At 35.1% G+C, this 16,888-nt stretch overlaps 1 protein-coding gene across 6 annotated transcripts in view; it reads right to left on the reverse strand.

Annotated features, from left to right (window-relative positions):
* The window catches only part of WASHC3 (WASH complex subunit 3), a 47,032-nt gene that overhangs the window by 7,030 nt on the left and 23,114 nt on the right, over positions 1–16,888 (reverse strand). For all 6 annotated transcript variants that reach the window (XR_003121911.1, XR_003121912.1, XM_025403581.1 and 3 more), the window contains exon 6: positions 5,973–6,037. Coding sequence is in view for 4 of the 6 variants with exons in the window: in XM_025403581.1 (XP_025259366.1) it covers positions 5,973–6,037 (65 nt within the window). In the remaining 2 variants the exon portion in view is untranslated. The remainder of the gene's footprint in view (positions 1–5,972; positions 6,038–16,888) is intronic.

The raw sequence follows: 16,888 nt of genomic DNA on the forward strand, positions 1-16,888 counted from the left end.
AATCAGTGAAGGTTGTCAACTAGAATCCTCGCTGTCCTCATCTTTTCCCTATCCACTTCCTTGTTTCAGTCACGCAGTCTAGGCCCGGCTAATCACAGGAATCTATTCCCTTGCAGCGAGAGAGAGATGGATTCAAGGAAAGGCACACAATTCAAACAGGGCTAGTCAGAATGTTTCCTTATAAATGAGCTATGAGTTATGGAGAAGAGGGAACTCTCTCTCTGTTCAACTGGAAAAACTAGCAATATTCTGGGGGGCTATGTTCCCAGGCTTCAGAGAGGAAACTCATCAGCACTAGGAGAGACACGGTTTATTACACCAAGGAAGTAAAGGTAGAATGAAGTGGGGAGAGAAGAATGCCAGTCAGCCAGCCCTGATGACACTGAGTCCCTAGATCCTGTCCTTACCTAGATTTTTCAGCTATGAGAGTCCATAACTTCCCTTCTTACATAAACTAGTTTGAGTTGATTTCTGCCATCCTAAATATGAAGAGAGTCCTAAAATACCAATATTGTTGGTTTAATTTGTTTTCATTAAAGGAAGATTTGTATTTGTGTTTAAAACTAGCTACTTTAAGGACACAAAAACCAAACATTCTTTGGGAAAACATGTAAGATAAAGAGTTTAAAAACATTTTTCATTTTCTAGACACTTAAAAACATTGAATTTAAAGCAGATTAAGTACCAAAAACATTGTCAGTAAAAATATTGCTGAGTAGGAGATGATGAGGTAGTTATTATTCAAATCACTAATGGCAACTACACACACATAAAGTTATAATGTCACATGGTACTGTTGTCCATTAATGGTCTGTCAGAGCTATGCGATGGCAATAGGTGGTCTTAAGAGAGCCAGGTGTCGTGGCTCACACCTGTAATCCCAGCACTTTGGGAGACTGAGGTGGGTAGATCACCTGAGGTCAGGAGTTTGAGACCAGCCTGGCCAACATGGTGAAACCCTGTCTCTACTAAAAATACAAAAATTAGCCAGGCATGGTGGCATGTGCCTGTAATCCCAGCTACTTGGGAGGCTGAGGCAGGAGAATCACTTGAACCCAGGAAGCAGAGGTTGCAGTGAGGTGAGACTGCACCACTGCACTCCAGCCTGGGTGACAAGAGCAAAATTCTGTGTCAAAAAAAAAAAAAAAGAAAAACAAGACCCAAAACACTAAGATTCTTGAATTAGATTGTATTGACTTAATAAGGGCCTCTGGGTAATTAAAAATGTAACAATTTTGACTTTGAATTATAGTAGCTAGTGAGATTAATTTGGTCTTTTCTCTTTTGAATTCTCATCAAGACAGGTATATCCTGTTTTTTGTCTTAGTAGGTAGACTCCTGCAACCATGAAAACAATTTAATGCCTAATATCATGAAGAAAAAGAAAAGCAGCTGTTCTAGGTAGGATGGACTTTTGCTATTGGTCTTGGGATCCTTTATTTCCCAGCAGCTCCTCTGCCACTTGCTTGCTAGCCACACACAGACCCACAACTGCTTTCTAACATCTCCTCTTTGATATATCTATTATCTCTCTCATTCTTATGATCAAGTTCTCTAAAAGTAGACCAATTACAATTTTTGATATGGTTTGTCCTATACTTTCTAGCTAGTGTCTGTCAGCTAATGAATGAGGACTGGTAATTACATTAAATGGAGAACGTAGCTCAGCAAAAACTAACAAAATGGAAAGAGTAAAAACCCTATTTTTGCATGTCCAGTTGTGCAACTGAGGTCTAATCTGTCCTCAATCAGCTAAAAGTCAATCTTTACTCCACTATGCTGTTGTATAGCAGGAGGTAAAGATCCTCCTGGCAGATAAGGAATGATCTTAGAGGGCAGGAAAATCTGCTGGGCATGCCATGTAAAAAAAAGTTTTCTTGCTTTCCAGTATCCTTTTGTTTAACAATAATAAATCCCCTCTTGTCTCAGCGATAAGTAGGCTAAGGTGGCTACTTTTATTTCTGGCAACCATAAGAGTGGTCATTCCACCGTCTGGGAGGATGGTATAAATGTCTTTTGGATAGATATATCCAGGAGAAATGCCAACTGAGCTGGTTCTGTTCAAAGTCTGCACAGTAACTTGAACTCAATTATATGCTTTCTTTAGTCAAATCGATAAGCTGCACACTGCACCCTCCCACTAAGGTTAGGAGTGTGTTCAACTGAACTTCAAATTCAGAAATCTGTTCTTTAAAGCAAAGTTAACAATATAGGTTCTCAGTTTGAGAAAACAGAATATAATTTAAAAAGATAACTACTCTGTATATGTTAAATACGTCTTTGTTGAGAACATAATAGTATATAGGCAACTACAGGATTATAAACAAGTTGTTATCCAAAGCCTGATAAATCCATTGTCTAGAATTTGCTACATAGTCCTCGATTAAAACATTCATAAATCACAACTAATATGTATTAAACATTTACTGCTTATCCAGAGCTGTGTGTGCTGAGTGCTTACATCATTAACTATCTAGTCTGAACAACTCTATAAGGAGCGAACTCTTCTATTTCCCATTTTACTGATGAGGACACTGATGCACAGAGAGGTTTGGTAATCAGACCAAGGTTATACAACTAGAAAGTGGCAGGGTAGAATCTGAATACAAGTAAGTAGACCATCTCTAAAGTCTGCCTCATCCTGAGCCTCAACCATTGTGAATTTCATGGCTTGCCCATGGGCAAGTCCAGAAGCTAGTCTGTTTATCCTAGAATTGTAAAAGTAGCAATTACTAGGTAACAATAGTAACGCTAGTTCAGGGACATAAATGTAAGAGTACAGAACAGGATGGGGTGAAACTTTTTTCTTTTTTTCTAAGCAAGAAAATCTAGGCAGTGATTGAAAGAATATTTAAGGCATGATTTACCCATTGTATATTTCTGAATGTATTAACCTTTGGCCAAAAACCAATCAAATTTTTCCATTTTCCCCTTAACTCTTTTGAGTATTTTGATGACAAATACTCTTTCACATATCTTTTTATCTCACTGGTAGTGAAACTAATTTTTAGAAGCTAAACAGGACTAATTCTTGGTTATATATAAATGATTGTTATTTTCAAAAAATTTAATTTTTAAAAACAATCACGTGAATCAAATCCAATATTTACTTAGCAATTATCACGCATTTTCTACAGTTTTATAGACTTTCTAAATTCTGTAATAGTCATTTTCCTGGGAAAATTGCTAGGATCTCTTCTCTCTCATCATGTAAATATTTTTGATTTAAAATTATGTACTCTTAGCTTCCAATTTTTCATACAAATAAGCCAATCAAATAGCAATATATTTTCTGATCAGTATTTATTTCTGTATTAACCTCAGTTTTGCCCTTTGCTCAGTGCAGACAGAGCTAGGCCATTTCTTCCAACAGTTGTATGAGTTTGTCTTACTACTTAAAGCTAATAAAAAATAAAGTGTATGTTTATACTTTAAAAGAAAAAAGAACACAGAACAATCTTTACTGAAAGTTCTTGGCTGAGGCTTAAAATGTACCTAAGATTCTAAATAAAAGTGTACTCTTCCCTTGGATGGCACATTTTCTTCTCTTTCATCATCTCATACTTCTCTCCTGAAGTGAGGCTCCGTAACTTTTATGTAAACATGATTCCAAAAGCACCATAATTCCTCTGTTAACACGGTAGTTGATTGCACTTATCATATCTAGCTAAATACAGTTGAAACTGGGTTGCTAGTAGTGGTGATAGGTTATAGTGAGTCATCCCCCCCATAACCAGTGCCCCTGGTGACTAATGGCATGTGCATATGAGGTAATGGGTCAGAATTCAGGCTCCAGGCTGTGGTTGAGGAGCAGCTTTTCTGTAAGACAATGTTAATTGTTACTGGAATTTTACCCTTAAACTTGGCACTACCTCACAACTGAATGTTTCTCAACATTTATAGACAATGAAATACCCTCAAACTGGCCAAGCGAGACACAACGAAATGTTGAAGGGCCTGGGATCTTCCCCCATGGTAGTTACCTATGGACTCTATCAGGTGGTGATACCTGATGGAGTCTTGAAGAATAATAGGTTAGCCAGGCCAGTAAGATGGGGGAAGGGAGTTCCACAGAGAGAAAGGAGAACATTTAAAGACACCAAAAGGGAATAGGAAAACGATACATTCAGAGAACTGCAAGTAGTTCACTATGGCTATATGAAATAGGCATATGTGAAAGAAACGCAAGAGAGGATGCTAGTGAGAGAATCTGCATCTTGATGATAAAAGCATTTCTATGCAATACTAAGATGTTAGACTACATGTTGATGGGAGTGGAGGGTCACAGGAAGATGTGAAGCAAGAATGAAGTATGAAGAGATCCACTCAGGCTTTAGTGGATGGCTTGAAAGAGACCAGGAAAACCAATCAGTAGCTACTATAGTAATTCAGATGACAAATGATGAGGGCGTGAACTTAACAGCAATGGATATGGAGGTATACGGTGAGATGTGAGAGATATTAAAAATGAGAACACATAGTGATTGACACTGTAGTGGGTAAGGAAGAAGACAGAATCGAGGATGATTATCAAGTTGCTAGTACAGGTAGCTGGTTGAAGTAAAGGATTATGAAGTAGGTTTAGGCTGGGCAGGGGATGAAATGAAGCCAGTAGCAGGTAAAAGTCTTGGATATCCAGCACATGCTGATGCTTACAGGGTGCTAGTTTTCCATTTATTATATTTTCTCTAGAAAAAGATAATCATTTTAAAGGTAATTTTAGTTCTCTGTTATTATAGGAGGTCTAACTGTATTTCCAGAAGCAAAAGGTGGTCATAGTTAATGTTAAATATATTTACAACCTATATACTGCAATGAGTACCAAAATGGATTGAACCTATAGGTCTGATTCACATTAAAATATATATCACAATCCATCTGGCTTTCAATGTGTGTGTCAGAAACAATTTCCAGAACAAATGCCAAATATCTCAGAGATCCTTCAGTTCAAGTTGCCAAGCTATGCCATTGTACTTGAACTGTTTGCTACTTGGATGTATACCAACTGTAGATATATGTTTGAAATTTATTCTTGTAGACTTTAAAAGAATTCATAAATTTCATATTTTGGCAGATAAAATATGAGACAAAGACTACTTCATAATGTTTTACCACCAAAGTGTACACCTTTTCTTGGAGGACTGAGAGCCAAGAAAAATTCCAAAGTATACTCTGCTAGTACAGTAATGAATGGTTGGAGTGTGCAGCTAAATACATTGGGGTGAACTACAACCCCAAACTGGAAAGATTCTTTACAAGTACCTAGATACTTGCAAAACAGAATTCTTCTGAAGAATCTATTACAATATATTTTATACAAGATGAACTGAACTATGCAGCCAGATTTGCTTGGATGAAATAAATTGTTGTCAAATTTCTGAGCTACAATTTTTTTTATCATTTCTCAAAAATATTTTATAAAATTCACACAATAAGGGATTAAATACTTTCAGGTTAAAAAAACTCACATAAATTAGTATCTAGTTTCTTAATAATCATTAACATAGACCTAGGGAAACTTTAGCCTATTTATTTCTCAATCTGGCTTAACCTAGATTATAGCAGACTAAATTTCTTACACACTGAGATCTTAAATGAAATCATCTACCCCCCATAGATAATAATCACCCCCCACCAAAAAAGGACAAACAAACAAACAAAAAACCAAGAGGTAGTACAAAAAGGAAACCAAACCAAACAAAAAAACAACTGTCATTAAATTCTAGCTCCTTTGGATATCTAGAATCATTACTAATCTATTGAAACTGTTCCTAAAATGTGTAAAGGCTGGTTTTAGTAGAATAGGATATTTTTCTTTTTGGTAACATAACAGAGACACTATTTACAAAGATGATATCCTCAACCATAAAACACTGTAGGGATAAAAATATAGAGAATTTGAAATATTTTTATTATAACTGACAAATTCAATGTCCTGGCAATAATATAATTATATTAGAAGAATTACTTACTCAAGAAGATCTGGGTCTAGTCCTTCTGATATCATTTTGTTTCTTATTGCCATCACTGGTACACCCTAAGCAAAGGATATAAGATAATTTCATCATTAAAAATGCCTCCTTTATATGTCTACACATACCATCTAAAACAAGACCTTTAGATGCCTCATTATTTAAGAGTTCTTATTCTACTTTTAAATTAACATGTGCCAAGGACTTGAATAATTTAGTGAAGTACCCATTTTACATTGACCTAACAGAATCAGTCTTATCCAATACCACATAAGCCCAAACTACATCATTTGAGCTTATTCATTACTAATTCTGCTGTATAGAGAACAGAAATCATATTCTCACTCTTCTTATATCACCAAAAGAAAGGAAACATTACTCAAATGATTAAAATACCAGCTGAAGCGATACAATGAATAGTTAACAATATGAATAGGTATCTTTTCAAAGATTTCAGAGACTTCTGCTCTTAAGTATAGCTACATTAATGTTCTTTTATTAAGCAAACAGTTCAATTCCATTTGAATACTTTAGACACAAAAATCAAATCTAATTCAAGAACCTCCCTGGGACTATATTACACATCTTCCCAACACCGGTGCAAACACTAACTAATGACAATTTTAGAAGTATATACGTTACAAAAATAGTAAAAACACGTGAATCTCAGAGTTCAGGTTAAGAATATGAAAACAGTAAGAAAAGAATATGACAGAAATAGACACGTTTACTTGAAAAGGAAAGAGACTTGATGTATAACTAAACATTTATTCCAAGTTCACTTGGTGAAGCTCCAAGGGGAGAAGATGTAATCAGATCTCTGTCAACTCCCCTCTCTTCACACCATCCCCAAGGATAAGAAACACTTATGTGTTCAATTTGAGGGCCTTGATTCTATCTCCTTAAAGGAGGCAGGGTCACAGCATGGGACCCTCTCTCTCACCCCGTGTGGCATAAGAAGGAAAGTACACCCAGGCACACTCAGGAAAAAGCCCAGTCACCTCTCTATTGCTGTTGTACACTTTTCCTTTATCATTAGCCAGTTGTGATGTTCATTTTTTTACTTTTTAATTGCCAAATAATAATTACACATATTTTTGTGTATAATGTGCTGTTTTGAAACATGTAGACATTGAGGAATAATCAAATTAGGCTATTTAGCATATCCATCACCTCAAATATTTATTATTTGTGGTAGGAACTTTTAAACTCCTCTCCCATAGCTATCTTGAAATATACATCTTGAAGATGGGATAGGAGTTTGTCTAAAATGAAAAACACAAATACTTAGAAATATACACAAATCTTTATATAGCCTATCATATGTGCACTTGTCTCAAACTTTTAAGTACATACTTGTCCAGATATACTCCTTCCCCTCCAAAATGCTGATTTTATATTTCCCAATAAAATCTCAGTTTAAGTCCAGGCATGCATATGTACAAACGTGAGAGCTAAATTTATTACAAATTTAATATGGAAAGTCTTCAAAGTTAAGGACACTATATATAACATAGTATCTTGTATCTCACAGATCTTGCCAAATTAAGTTAAATCATTAAATTTAATCCTCCTTTTTTTAAATCAGAACATTTTATGTCAAAGAATTTAATTTTTATTTACTTTTTAAAAAACTGCCCAGAAAAGATAGCTATAGAAAGAGTCATAATCACTTATTTTGGCTATGGAGGAGAAAATACCTACATCCCCTTTCACAGCCTGCTAGGTTAAATAAGGCTAGGAAAGCAGAGGCTTTCTTTTGAGTTTACAGGTTACTAAGAAGACTCTCATGAGAAGTAGCAAAGGCAAGGTGGTCATTTGCAGGCCCATTTATACACTTATCTTGGTAACTGTTGTGTTTTATCTTATAAATTAGTAAAATTTAGCTTACTAAGACTCAGGTAAAAATAAATACTTAAGTGCATTCTAAATATTTTCACGAATCAATATAAATAGCACCATCTTTGAATTCTCTTCAAAACCATACCTCTGAAAGCAATATTGTTCCATGAGGCAATTTTTAAGATATTCTGAAAAGTGCATTATAATAGGTTTCGAAGTCAAAGAAGGTGGAAGATAAGTTTAATGACCAAAAAAGAGAAAAACAAAAAGGAAAAAGCCCACTTGCTAGGGGCATCCAATGTGAACAGACTAAAGTTTGGAATAAAGAAAGCAAGAAATTAAAACTAACACCACTTTTGAATATATTATCTAAAACTAAGACTTGAATGAAACATATTTAAAAACAAAACATACTTAATACAAAATTAATTTTAATAGTAGAGGAGAAAGCTGATTACTTGACACAGCTGGGAATTTAACTTGATAATTAAATGCCATTCAATTATTTATGATAACAGGGGGTAAGTTAGGAGTTTGAAACATTCCACAAAAAAAATATGAGTGCTAGGAAAAAAAGAGGAGAAGAGAAGAGTTAATGTCATAGTTCTTTAAAAAGACCTTTCGGCTTCTAGTAACTATGGTTTGATAGTATAAGGTCTTTCTACAAACTCAAGCATGTGATTTATTTATTATACTTTAGCATAATCCACAGGACATCACTGGAAAGGTCACACAAATAAGTTACAAAGCCAAGAAAAGAGAAGGGAGGAGAATGAGGTTGAAAAAAAATTTCCTAAAATATAGCAAAGAAAGTGTATATTGGGTGGAGGTGAGGGGAAGCAATGGGTGGGAAGGGAGGAATGGGGAACAGAGAAGTTGGTAGAATTAGATAAGCCCTCTATTTGAACATCAGCTTCATGAAATTGATTATAGTATAAGAATAATAGAAACCTAAACCTGTAAGCTCCAAATGTGAACCTTAGTTTCTGGGGTCTGCTTACAGCAGAACAGCACAGATATGCATACAATTTCGTATTTTTAGTCATTTCTGTATATGCATATGGGTAAAGAAAAATATACACAATTGCTAATATCTTACTTGATTCTGAGACTTATTATCCCTACCTTAATACAAATCTCATAAAGCTTGATAAAAAAGAATAATTTGGCCTGTGTTCCAAATAATGCATTCCAAAGGGATTTGCTGTTGTTTCCAGTGACGTTGCTTAGAAAATTTGTTGTTTTGCTATATTCTTCCTTAGAAGTCAAGTAACAGTCTGGTTTGTTAAACACCAAAAAGAAGTGTCCAATTTCTGATCGCCAACAGACAAAGCTACTGGTGGTCTAAGAAGGACAAGAAAGACCTCAAAACTGAAGTCTACTGAACTGTGGGATTTTTTTTGGCAAGTGAAAATGACAGTGTGTCCAACATAAGTAATGAAGAAGAGAGAAGGCAGCCATAAGTCTGATGTTCCAAAAAATCACGTCTGTATTTGCGTCACTGGAGAAAGTGTGTAAAGAAGCCACACTAATGAAATTATGATGGCAACACTAATAGTTAAATACTAGTTTCTTATATCACAAAAAACTGTTTGGAGGTTTACAGGCCTGCCAATATTTACATTTATTTCTTATTGTGTTAAAGAAAGTCAAACTACAAAATCCTTTTATAAACTTTAGGAAATTTTCCTAAAGTTTTAGATTAGAAGGGGGAAAAAAAACTTCATTCTCAATTTAAGATAAATGACTTTCCTTGTTTAAAAATAACTAAAAATGCTCCTTATATTTTAGAGTTTTTCCTCTTAGTTTAAGAGTGTGAATTGTAACAATTCAGTTATGAAAGATGAAAAACATGAAGTTTTCTTCCCCACCTAAGGCAACAATAAAAAATAAATCTACTGAATACGTTGGTGGAAAAAGCTTTTTCTTTGCAGAGAGCGGGAACTAGTAGAATTTGTAAAAATGCTACGGATTGTTAAAAGGCAGCCAGTCCCCCAGTCAGGGTCCTTTTACTTAAAATTTAATAAAATGGACTCAATCATATCTTTGCCTTCTGAATTTCAACAGTCCTATTAAAAAAATATTTTACTGAGGCTGGGCTCAGTGGCTCACGCCTGTAATCCCAGCACTTTAGGAGGCTGAGGCAGGAGGATCACCTGAGGTCGGGAGTTCGAGACCAGCCTGACCAACATGGAGAAATCCCATCTACTAAAAATACAAAATTAGCTAGGCATGGTGGTGCATGCCTGTAATCCCAGCTACTCAGGAGGCTGAGGCAGGAGAATGGCTTGAACCTGGAAGGCAGAGGTTGCGATGAGTCAAGATTGCACCATTACACTCCAGCCTGGGCAACAAGAGTGAAACTCCAACTCAAAAAAAAAAAAAAAAATTTACTGTATTTTATGAAATAAATAAATTAGTAGGATGTACATTTAGGATAAAATCTTCAGATTAAATATTACATATAATGCATTATTCACTGAATGAATCATAACACAAAAGAAAGCAAATGCTCAATGACCTTTTCTCTTCGAAGCTTTCAATGAAGGAATATCAATTAATTTAAATAAATTTTTTAATCACGTAAAATGAATATGGCTGTCTAAAAAAATGGAAACTTTATTTCTAACGACCTATACAGATCTAGAAAATACTTGGTAAACAACTAGTTCCTGGAAACAAATTCTTCAAAAATGAACATTTTCACAGCAATTAAATGTCACTAAGGATGGCTATAAAAAATGTGATATTAGTATTAAAATATTCTCAGCTATATGATTATGATAACAGTGGTATCAGTGAAGAATAAACAGATTAGAATTGAGGGAGGCATATATGATATTACCAAGTAGGTACTGACACGACAACCATATAACTATTTAGTATCTGCCCACTACATGGCAAGTACTTCCTTCCATCTTCTAGCTTTATCATGCATCAGAAAAAGCGAGAAATTTAAAACCTGAACTTAGCAGTATCATTGTTTACTGCTCTCTAACAAACATTTATAACAAGAAAATTTAAAAATACGCAAAAGGGCAAATACATAATAGAAAGATTTATGTTTTGAAACAACATTAAATCTGTACACAGTACGACTGGTTCTAAGCTCCCCAACTTTCAAGGCAACGTAGAGGGTTCAAAAGGCAGCTAAAATGATGGAAAAATCATAATCTGTAAAACTGCCATAATCATTCTTCACACATGATTTCCTTTGAGGTCAGTTCACTGACTTTAGCAGAGAGTAATTTTTGTAATTTCTTGCTAAAAGTCTGACAAAAGTTATCTTTCTCTAGGTCCTCTGTATACTGGGGCCATGGCAAAGCATAGGTAATATGGCAGGGGCTTCCAGTTGGTGGCTAACTGTCACAGTTTTCTGCTTAAGGGAAAGCTCTATCCAAACCTTCTTGCATTTGATATAAGCTAGAAAGTAGGAGGAGGAGGACAAATGTCAGAGGTCACTTGAATTTCATTGATCCTAACTCAAAATTACTACTCATATAGTCTACCATTTTGCTAAGCTTTGCTTCTTTCTTTTAGTTGTAGTCACACAGACCTGCCTAACTTATTTAGTTCATGGGAAGGATAAAATAGTTTTACTCAAAATTTTCAAAGTTGGCTAAATTCTACAACTAATTAAACAGACAAATGTTCATTTGTATCTTTTCTTTATAGTCATAAGTGTGGCAAATCAAAGTCATTGGACATGAAGCTTTATTTTTCAATGAACAGAAAGAGGCTAAAACAACACAAAATAAACCTTCATGTACTCAATAAATATTGATCTTGATATTGATTAGTAAACCTTAGGTATTATAAAAGAAACGAAATACATATTAATATTATTATACCTATAGTTAGAAAACAATGAAAAAATAAATCACAGCTATTAAGCTAAACCTGTAACAGTGTTGTTCACAGCTATGATTATATACGAACCAGTAGCTCCTCCTTTTTGACTATACTTTGACTATACTGTTGATCACTGATGAGGAACTTACCTGGAGTTCTCTAAACCATGGAAAGCCACATTGGGGTTATATCCAAAAAATGTTTTAAAGACTTTAATTACTCTTACAATAACTACATCTTGTTTGTCATCTAAAGAACATGCTATTTCATGCTTGATTGGGTTTCACAAGGTCCAAAGTGCATAACTTCTTGATGAACATCTTTAATAATCATTTAGAGCCTCTTCATCCTTAGGTAATGGAAGTCACATTTCCTCAGGCCAACATTCACCGCTGGCAACGGATGCATCAGAACCACCAGAACCAAAGAGATTATTCAATTCACATTTTAAGCCAGCCAAAGAAAATAGAGCTTTAAAAAAAAATCTAAGCGTCCAAGAGACTGTTTTGGCAAATACGGTTTCAAAAAATACAAGTCATTAGCTTCTTAATGTGGAAGTCGGACTTGCCCAATGCACAATTTATTACTGGCAAAGGATTCACCAAGATCTGCCAGTAAAGAGGGGAGAATTGTTGGAAAAGTGATCTATGTACACAATTCCAGTTAAGTTATAAAAGCAATATGTAATTTAGTAAAGGCTTGTGCTGCACTATTATGACAACAAACATTAAATCAAAATCAATTATCTGCCACATTTGGAACACAACACTATTACTCACTGAAAAATCTTGTATAAAACTTGCTTAAAAAGGAAAAAAAAGTCAGAAAATGCCAGCAGGTGTTCCAGGAACATTCATTAGTAATGAGATCCAAATTTGGGGATCAATCAATAGATCACAAATCTAAAAGGAATTTCAGATCTCATTTTATGTGTGAGGGAACTGAAGCCTTGAGAGGTGACATGACCTGATGTGATGGCAAAGCTAAGAAACTATACCATGTTGTATTTCAGAAGTACTGGGAAAAGATCTGGGTGTACTCCTAGGCAATGAAATTTTCTTCCAGAGAAAGAACAACTTTTCTTTAATTGTTTTAATCTAATCATTGTTTTATCTCTCAGAGTGTAGTAATCCAGAAGTGACAGAAAAAGGCATGGAGACCAAAAAGTAAGGTATTGCTTATTACTCTGTCGACTGGTACTTGTGATTAGTGAAGGACTGTGTTGATTTTTGTTCAAAGGAGTTTACATTAATTAAATAGTTTTCATTATCTAGACTGTAAAATAGATTTACAGGTATGTGGCAAGTGAAGCAAGGCATATATAAAAGCAAGGCATTCCAGGAGATAGATAGTTCCCAGGAAGAGGAAGTTTTCATTGCAGTTTAGGGAGGAACCCAAAGGGGACTGGAGTTCATCCTCATATCCAGGAAGTCTTAACATTAAGAAAAATCTGTTTTTGTAACCCACAAGACTTTCTACCATATCTGAAGTGAATGATCACATCAGAAGTCTGCAAAATAAAGCTTTCTATACTACAGAAGAAGCTCAAAGGGCTTGAAAAACACGATTCTGTCATATTACAGAAGACAAAATCGTTCTAAACAATAATTCAAAAACTAGGAGAAATGGTTAAAAGATTGTTGAGGAGCTATGTATCAAGATGATACTGAGTGGAAGTATATTACACTTTGGAAAAAGAAACACAGTATAATTGGAATAGAGGTATAAGACTCTTCTTATGGGGCAGTAACTCATATTTTTAAATGACAAGAATATAAAGGCAACTGAAAAAGAGACAAATCCTATTATTACCCTTTCACAAGGTGAAAGACCTTGTAGCACTGTTAATTCCCTTTTGAATGTATAGAGATGGTTATTTTTAGGATCTTAGGATTAAAAATTGTTGGCATAAAGGATTAGATATTGTTGGTATAAATACAGTTTTTTTTCAGAAAGAGTTTTTTTTTTTTTTTTTTGAGACTATGCTATCTTCCTTTGTGTTAATATAAACAATTCCCTAAAAGCTGAGATGTAGGCTTCTAAAACTGTTTCTATAACCTGTAGTCATGTGTACAGTGGATGTAAACTACTCAAGGTTATACTAAGAGACAAATTAGAACTCATTTAAAGAATTATGTTGTTATCGGTCTTTCTCTGCATTAAGAACTAAAACTGAATTTTGAGTGGTGGGTAAGCAAACGTTAGTCACCCCTAAAGTTGAGAAAAATTGGGTCTTTTAATGCAAATCTAAAATCTTGTTGGGAAAGTGATACGCTTTTCAGTATGATAAGGTAGTCTGTAATGAAGTCACTCTCTAGAATTAACTGGGGTTAGGCTCCTCCTTATAGCCAGTGGTCAAATTTGCTTTTCTATCTATATCCCTGTTTGTTCTCAGTTACACTCGAAGAACTTAACCACATTTTCAGAGGGAACAACCGATTAGAAGACAAACACAGAAAATAGGAAGGCATATCACTATCCTGAAGTATAGAGATACAAAGCTATCTGTTTTCTTTCCATGTCAATGACAGAAAATGAATGGCTCAGTGGTACAAATTATAATAGGTCTCTAATGATTGTTCTTCACTCCACTTCTCTGAGTCATTTTCTAAAGCAAAGTGGTACTGTTATCTGCTCTCCCAGTTAAAAGTTATAGTTTGGTAACGGAATGGATATAGGAAACACAACTTGCTACGCAGATACTGCTGAAGAATAATATTTTAGGTGATAACTTACGACATTAGAATGACTGTACTCTTGGAAAAGTGCTAAGTGGTTTGGAAGAACCAACAGATTATGTTCAGCAATACCCACAGGTATGTTCAAGAAGCTTTACACTGAAGTCAAAAGATTAAAAAATCCTCAATTAAAGTTTTAAGACTAGACCTATGAATAACAACAATATAATGGGGAAAAAACAGTGGAAGAACTGCCAGGAAATTATTAGGAGGAAAATGTAAACGGCAAACAAATCCAACAGCCTAAAAAAAAAAAAAAGTGTGTGTGTGTGTGTGTAAATAGAGCAAATCTGAAATTTCAAAATAAGTAAATCTTGGGGACTGCCAACACTTAATGGGAAGAAACTTGTGTATGAGAACTGGCATTTCAAAGAAACGTCTTACAATGTTTTCCAGCAGAAAGAGGACAATAACCATAAATCAAAATATATACACGTATATGGAAATTCTTGAACATGAGATAAAGAAACCCCTAAGTGACGTTAAAAGAAGGCAAAAATTTTATCAGATGGAGCATACTTTTTGGCTACCTAGCCGGGTAGAAGATTTAGATAAGGCTTTCTTAAAACGCTGTAAACAAGCAGAAAGATCCAGACACGATGGGGGATATTATCCATCTACAGGTACTAGAAGCTTAATTTTGCCTGTATTAGAATATCTGATAAATTCCTAAGTTGCCCCACTGAAAATTTAATTCCTCAATAGATAAAGGGAGCAATGAGGCAAACATGCAACTATTTGTGCCTAACACAAAGGCCAAAATAAATGATAATGAAGAAGGGACAGGAATTCTGGTAGTAATCATGCCAAGGAAAGAAAATTCCTGGGCATTGTCAAATATGTAGCCTACATCTGTTGTTGGAAATTTTGACAGTCACTCATGATATGCTTAGAAAACAGAAGAAGGAGTGAATTTATAGATGGCTCAATAATCATAATCCAAAAATTAATGATTGGCAGATTCATGTCAACCTCGAGGAAGACCTCTGCTGGGTCTATTCTTGTTATGGTCCTGAAAAACATTTTAAATTGATAACCTGAAGAAATGAGAGCATATTTATACATATCCAGGGAGCACAAAGTGAGAAAGGAGAGATCATATGCAGGATTACATATAGAGTCCATAAACAAATATTGATTGAGCACCTGTATGGGTAAGGTGTTAAAATGAATACATGGATTAATCAAGACACCATTCTTCCTCTCATGATTCCATTTTCAAATGGAGATAAAAAAATATGTACAGATAATCATAAAACAAAGTATTAAGTGACAAACTGCAGAAAGAATACCGGTAAAGTCATTGGATAGGTCAACAAAAGGAACTATTACTTCTATCTAGCTTTCTGTGTGTTGGTGGGTTTAGAATCTGGAATGATTTAGTGGACACAATCATAGGAACATGTTAGATGACAGAATTTGGACATGTAATAATAAAGAGAAGGATAATCTAGATTCAGAGAAGGAAAAGCATGGCACTTACACAGGGAACAGTTTGTGGTTCTGCCTGATTAAAGAATGGAATTCAGGGCTGGGCACGGTGGCTCACTCCTGTAATCCCAACACTTTGGGAGGCTGAGGCGGGTGGATCACCTGAGGCCAGGAGTTCAACACCAGCCTGGCCAACATGGTGAAACCCTGTCTCTACTAAAAGTACACAAATTAGCTGGGCGTGGTGGCGGGCACCTGTAATCCCAGCTACTCAGGAAGCTGAGGCAGAAGAATTGTTTGAACCTGGGGGCAGAGGTTGCAGTGAGCCATGATCATGCCCCTGTGCTCCAGCCTGGGTGACAACAGCAAGACTCCGTCTCAAAAACAAAAAACAAAACAAAACAAAAAAAACAAAAGAAATGCAGGACAGGGAGCAATAGGAAATAAAAGTTGGGTAATAAGGTTCTGGGATGCAGGTTGGCACAATAAACTAAAAACAATAAAATTAAATTTAACTTGGATGAACTTCTAGTTTTAGGATGGCAGTTTGATGTAGCTCCCCACTTTCTTCTTGAAAATCACCCCTAAACAATTTGAAACAGAATATGACCTCCAGCTTTAATGACTAAGAGGCATATATGAACCAATTACATAAAAATTAAGAGCAGATAGAAGAATGATTGATGACTTAGCAGAGCAAAAGAAGGTCAAGTCCATGTGCCTGACGAAGGAGATGCCAGGAAGAAGCAGCACTTCCAGAATGCTGAAAATGCTTAGGAAATAGATAAACCCCCACCAAAGGCAGAAAGGAGACAAAGGGCTAAAAACAGAAAAATTTGTCTTAAATCAGAAACAGTCTGAGGCAGAAGAAATTGAACCTCTAATCATACTCAGTGACATCAAGCAAAAAGGATAGGCTGGAGTTAAGTGCCAAGTACTGCCAGAAAGTTTAGGCTTTTAAAAAATAAAACAATTATTTATTTTCTTAAATGCTTTTTAAGTTTAAAAAATGTAAACGATATTAAGACATAGTTTAAAATGTTTTTAAGCAAT

The sequence above is a fragment of the Theropithecus gelada genome, chromosome 11 (genome assembly GCF_003255815.1).
Source record: "Theropithecus gelada isolate Dixy chromosome 11, Tgel_1.0, whole genome shotgun sequence".
Taxonomy (NCBI): domain Eukaryota; kingdom Metazoa; phylum Chordata; class Mammalia; order Primates; family Cercopithecidae; genus Theropithecus; species Theropithecus gelada.